We start from the raw sequence: 6,000 nt of genomic DNA on the forward strand, positions 1-6,000 counted from the left end.
GAAGCTCTAATAGGCCCCTTCTCCTCCACCTCTTTTCCAAGCATGTGAAGGAGTTAAATATCTGTGAGATCTCTACACATCTGTCAAATTAGAATCGGCTGTAATTAGCCACTGGTTCAGAAGCGGTTGAAATAAAGCTAGCAGACAGCACACAGATACATGCAAGATACTTGCTTGGATAAACAATATTTTTTAGTAGGAAACCAGTCCGGAAACATGACGTTTATAAATGACAGAACTGCATACAGTGATGAACCTAAAACCTGTTTGTCGGTATAATTACCAGAACTTACTTGAGGCCATGTAAGATGACAGAGCTGTATGGTCAGACAGGCTTGCTCTGTGGGTCTCACCCACCCAGGTGCACTGTCAGTCCCAGTCACACTGGCTCTTCCTCAGCACGTCATTCATTTTGCCTCACAACAGCCTTCCTCTTTCTCAAAAGAACAGAATAAATAACACAACACATTTTAATAAAAATTGTTTCTTTCCATCTGGGTCAAAGCTTAACTGCAGAAGATCAAGTTATGGGAGGTTTTTTTTTCTCTCGCCATCAAGGTTTTTTCTGGCTATGTGTCTTTTAATTTTAATGTATTAAGCACTAGTGAGACCTCCACATATTTAGAAATGGAAGTGGATTTTCACTGTACATGATATAACAAAATGTCAGTAGATGGATCTACTGTATCTGAGTTCCATGGGTTTTGTGTATGTGTATTGATATATAGTAGAAGCTCCAGTATCTTATTTTTAGAGAAGTTTAAGTTACCAAGTTACCTAACACATTTCATTAAATTGTAAGCTGTTCACTGTGAGGCTGAAGATACTGAGATTTTAACTTAGTGGTATTTCATAATTGTTGGTGAAGTAGGTATAATGTGGTTATGTTAAGTAATGTAAACAGGTAGTCAATTTTGAGCCTTGAATGGGGCAGCCACTAAGCACTACAGTGTTACTGAGCCAGATATGGGAATATTTCATGAAAGGAAGCTCAAATCAATTATGTAGATTTGAATCTGTGAACGCTGCTGATTCAAAAGCAGATGGGCAGCTTTAAATCATACTAGTTAGCTATATAATTTATAGCTATTGACTAGTAAGGTGGTGTATAAAACTGTAACCAAGGGCCATCAATTTTAGTAAATGTAGCCAAGTATATGTGAGAAAAAAGTTAATTTGTGGGAGTAGTAACCAGAAAGACTATCAGATATGGAGAAAAGGTTTCAAAGAGAGTGATTTCTAAATAATTTTTTTTAAACTCCCCAGGATCTGGCATTTCCTGTGACAGCTTGTAAAGAGTTATGCATTCTGTTCAGGCATTTGTTCGTTTAAGTGTATCAATCCTACATCATTTCTCTTTCACCAGATCCCGACGCAGCCCTAACTAATAAGAACCATCAGGATGTTCGGAGCTATGTGCGGCAATTAAATGTGATTGACAACCAGAGAACTTTATCACACATGTCTCACCGACTAGAACCGCGTCGAGCATAAACATTTGAAGCAATGATGAGAAATGATCTTTTATCCTGTCAAGGTCACTTGTTAAGAACTTCACTTTCTCTGCTACCGCACTGCCACTACAGAACTAAGCAAAAACATATTCTAAGATCTTAGGCAACGCACAATGTACCAGCCTGTCAGAGAACTTTGGCTGAGGAAGAATTTATGCACTGTAGCTGTATGGGTGGCCATGTTGTGAACTGTTGATTCTTCTTAAATTGTAGTAAATGATTTCTCACATGGATTAAAAAAAGACAAAAGATAAAATAGAATAGTTAGTGAAAAATGCACAAAAAAGCTTCTAACAATTCTAAGAGAGGCAGTGTTTTTCTCCCTAATTAAAAATCTGCGTTTTATGACTTATTCTCCAGGTCAGGACCAAAACTGATCATGAGTTTAGCTTGCCCAGCTACTGTTGACCTCAGTAGAAGATGTATGTATGCATCTGATGAAGGGATGTAGGTTCAAGAGAGGTCCAAGGGATAGATCCATTCAGAGAAGACTTGCAAATATTTCCATTTGAAATACAACAGATACTAAGAAAAATGTCTAATCTTAATCATACTGCCTACTACTGCAAGCAGTGTGGCCATTTCAGAAAGCTGACAGGACTGAAAATATTTTAAATGATAAATAGATTAATCTGTGTTTACATTTTACTTTTTTAAAATTACCAATCAGGTTTTTACAAAATTCCATTACAACAGTAAGGTTGTCAAAATCAATAGCATAAAGGTAGCAAAGGACTGGTTCAAACAGAGCACAATATGCACAAACTGATTTCAAGAGAATAAGACATTAATTCAAGGCATTAATACCTTAAAATTCAGCTATAATTATTGGTGGCTGGTCAACACATATTTTCTGGTCTTAAGCATTTACAACTATCTTAATTTTCAGCCAATTGTTTTGCACTTTCAATAGACTGTAAATAAATGTTAATTCATTATGTTCCAGAATATTTATTTATGTAATAGCTATTGTGCCAAAATAATTCAGTTTTATTTATTTTGTTTAGCATGTTATGGGAGAGCAGCTTTTGTCTTTATACTTTGTGCATTTTATGTGTAGGAATTGTGTGATGTATGTTTGCTGTAAATAACACACAGTACCTTATTAAATGTAATTGCCGGAAAGGTTTTGTCGCTGGCCTTATTTGCACTTTGGGCTTCATTTGTGTATAAATACCCATGCTATTAATTGGCTGATATAGCAAACGTCGCTTGTCATTTGCTGAGCCTCAAAACCGCCGTTAGCCTACATCCAGTGTGATATGGATGACCAATGTAAAGCCAGTCAGATCCATCCCTGCCACAGGGGATGACAGCCGTGCAGTGATGCAACACTGTGGTTTTATTAGCTGGTTTGTTTAGAGTTTCTAAGGAGGCCCCCTACCCTCCCATGTAAAGACAGAAAACATTTAAACTGGAAAGGTTTAAATGAGGAAGGGATGTGTTCTTCATTTTAGCTATCTGACTGATTTGTCCTGTTCGGTCACTAATATGACCACTAAAAGTTACCTTATCTTGGACAGGATTTTACCTCAGGTTGGCTGACTCAAGTTGAGACCTAGGCTAATGTGGCACTCGAGAGGCCTCTGGCTTCAGTCACCCCCAGGAGGTCTGTCAGGTTCTGTAGCCATGAGGGAGGAGGTGACCTGGCACGTACCCTTTCCCCTCCGAGATCATTTGTGCTAGCCTGAATACTCCACGGGATGGCTGCACTGCTGCTGGGCAAGCACTGATGGTGGCCGTGTGCGTGCCAAGGGAACGATGATGTTCAAATGGCAAAAGGCTTTCCTATTGCATTCGCATCGGCTCTGCTCTGCAAAGCTGGATGTCATAAAACTGAATAAGCCTGAAATTACAGGTTGCAACTATTATCTCATAATTAAGTTTCGGAGATGTCCTCATCAATATAGTCTACATTTTGCCTCAGATGCAGCATATACTTTTCTTGGCATTGACCAGGACTGTGTGGAGTTGGTATACACATAAGGAATTTTTTTTTGTATCTATAAAAATAATTACATCCTTTTAGTCAAAACATAAGTCCTGCAAAAGCCGAGAGTCATCAGGGAAATGCTGACACATGGAACCACTATCTGCTCAGTACCTGCATTCTGCAAAGGAAAGAATTACACAGTTAAGAAATATTCTGCAGCATGATGAAATAATTTATTTTAACTTTGCTGTCTGACTAGAAGTTCAAGATGATTCAGAGGAAAACCAGCTAATAACACAGAGAGAGATTTGTGTCATTATTTCAAGTGAGAAATATTTCTTATTTCAATTTGTACTGCTCTATGAATATACTTCATATGGCTTTTTCAGATACAGAATCTTCCCAGAAGCGAAGTATGCAGTAGAAGAAACTACAGAGACACAATTAATTCAGAAGACATTTTTATCTTTATAATAAATTTATAACATTTGTGAGTTTATGATTTTATTTGTTCCAGATTTATTCCTATTGTTTGGACTTTCATTTATTTCTATGTTAACTGGTTTATAAAGCTGCCAAGTTTTAGCTTGGTTCTGCAGATAGACCGATTCTTCATCCGTTTAGTATGTTTTTATCCCCTTGGATTATTCTTTTATTCCTTAGAACCTCTAACTGTTTTACTTATTTGTTGCCAAACAGTCTCTATCATGTAGATATATCCCAGTGATACAACTAGAGGTTTCATGGCACCTCCATATTAACAAATGAATGCAGTTTACCTACTCAATGAAACTGGTGTTAATTTTCCAATAAAGGGTGCTGTATGAATAACAAGTGTTGCTATCTCCATATCTAATTCATTCAAGTGGCTCAGATAGTTGCTATGGTGCTGATCAGAGCCTACATACCTAGAGATTAAATGAATAAAACTACCTTCTGGCTCTGGGAGCCATACTGGCCTTCTCTCGCTCCCTGTGTTGACTTTACAGCAGTAAGGTAGCTGTTGATGTATTGCTCTTGCTGTATGAAGTCTAAGTGACCGTATGGTGTGAAGAATGAATAGGAACTCAGGAAAGATTGAAATGTCAAAACACCCATACCGTCTTCCCCTGTGCTTGCAGCAGCGAGTCACAACTTCATCCTGCTTCAAGGTAGAGACTTATCTGCTGACTCTGGGGGCCTGTCTGTAAGCCCGGGCTCGGATGCTATGCCAACGCAGCCAAGTGAAAGGGGGTTGGGCCACCCCCAGACCTGCGCCACTGGTGGTCCGTACGGCTTTAGTTGTAGCACACTGCTTGGCCTGATTTTGGCCCATGCCAACTGGCACCGCATGAGAGCGTCCAGCCATAATTTGTGGCAGAGCATGCACCAGGGACCATTGCCAGCAGGAAATACAGACCAGCCTGTCCGGCCTGTCTCTGTCCCCTCTCTGCAGTCCTCCAGCAGGTCCCAGGAGGCTTCACACCTCCATCACACCCACTTGCATGAACAGCATAAATGCTGTAGGTAGCACAGCCCCCTCCTTATTTTCAACACTTCAGACTGAAAAAACATAAACCTGTTCAAAATAATGATTATGTCTGAGGGTCACAGGTCATACAATGCCGATATGGCCTGCCCGTGCTGCTTTGCCTCAGGCCCCTGAGCCTGTTTTATTTACTGGCAGAGTCATAGCTGTAGTTTCTAGATGTGAGGTGACCGGGAGGCAGTGTTCATGACAAACATCTGCTGCCGGGGACCAGTGAGGCTGCAGACCCCATGGAGCTGGGATGGTGGCACTGTGGGCATTTTGGAAAAGGTTCTGCATTACAGGGTTCCACTACAGGCATGGCTTTTTGCACAAGCAGCAGTACGGAGCACAAACTGTGCCTCTATTTAGGGCTATAGAGCCTGAAGAGCCACAGGGCACAGCTCCCCCCTCCCCTGGCACATTTCGCTATTGTTGCTTTGTTAGGATTTGCTGTTTTCCTCAATGGCCAGGCCAGGTGCTGGCCATTGCTAGACAGAGCCAGGGAATAAAAGTTAAATCCAGGGAGGCCGAATACAACATACCAGGAGTCTACGACTCTTTGGTAAAGGCAGGATACAAAATATTTTCCCCAGATACCTTGTTCAAACCTGATCAGCTGCAACGACATGATAGTGCCAGATAAAAGAGTTAAAAAGTATTTGCAGGACTCTGCAGATGGAGGGTTTGCATTTTTTCCTTCTAAGGAAAATGCTGTGAAGGCACACAGCCTCTGCAGACCAGGTACAAAGAGAGAGACAGAGACAAAAAAAAACCCCCTCTTTTCAAAGAGACATTGGCAAAACAACTTTTTAAGTACCAGAAGTTTAAATACAATTTAGAAATCTTACAAAACAAGTTAGAGAGAAATCAAGAGGTTTAATCTGCAGGGGTACCAAAAGAGATAATGAATTTTGCTTAAAAAAAAAAAAATTTAACAAAATGTAATGGCAGAAAATTATAAGTCTAAATTGTTAACATAGCTTCTTAGTAGGGTCAACTGCATAATATACAGTACCTTAACCTCTTCTAGCAATTTTTAAACA

General features: G+C 39.9%; 1 protein-coding gene across 6 annotated transcripts in view; it reads left to right on the forward strand.

The window, feature by feature from the left end:
- The window catches only part of RAPGEF4 (Rap guanine nucleotide exchange factor 4), a 157,432-nt gene extending 154,793 nt beyond the window's left edge, over positions 1-2,639 (forward strand). For all 6 annotated transcript variants that reach the window (XM_064451608.1, XM_064451607.1, XM_064451609.1 and 3 more), the window contains one exon: positions 1,367-2,639. In XM_064451608.1, the coding sequence (XP_064307678.1) occupies positions 1,367-1,494 (128 nt within the window). In that variant the 3' untranslated portion in view covers positions 1,495-2,639. The remainder of the gene's footprint in view (positions 1-1,366) is intronic.
- The last annotated feature ends 3,361 nt before the right edge of the window (positions 2,640-6,000 follow it).

Source organism: Phalacrocorax carbo, chromosome 5 (genome assembly GCF_963921805.1).
Source record: "Phalacrocorax carbo chromosome 5, bPhaCar2.1, whole genome shotgun sequence".
In the NCBI taxonomy this organism is placed as follows: domain Eukaryota; kingdom Metazoa; phylum Chordata; class Aves; order Suliformes; family Phalacrocoracidae; genus Phalacrocorax; species Phalacrocorax carbo.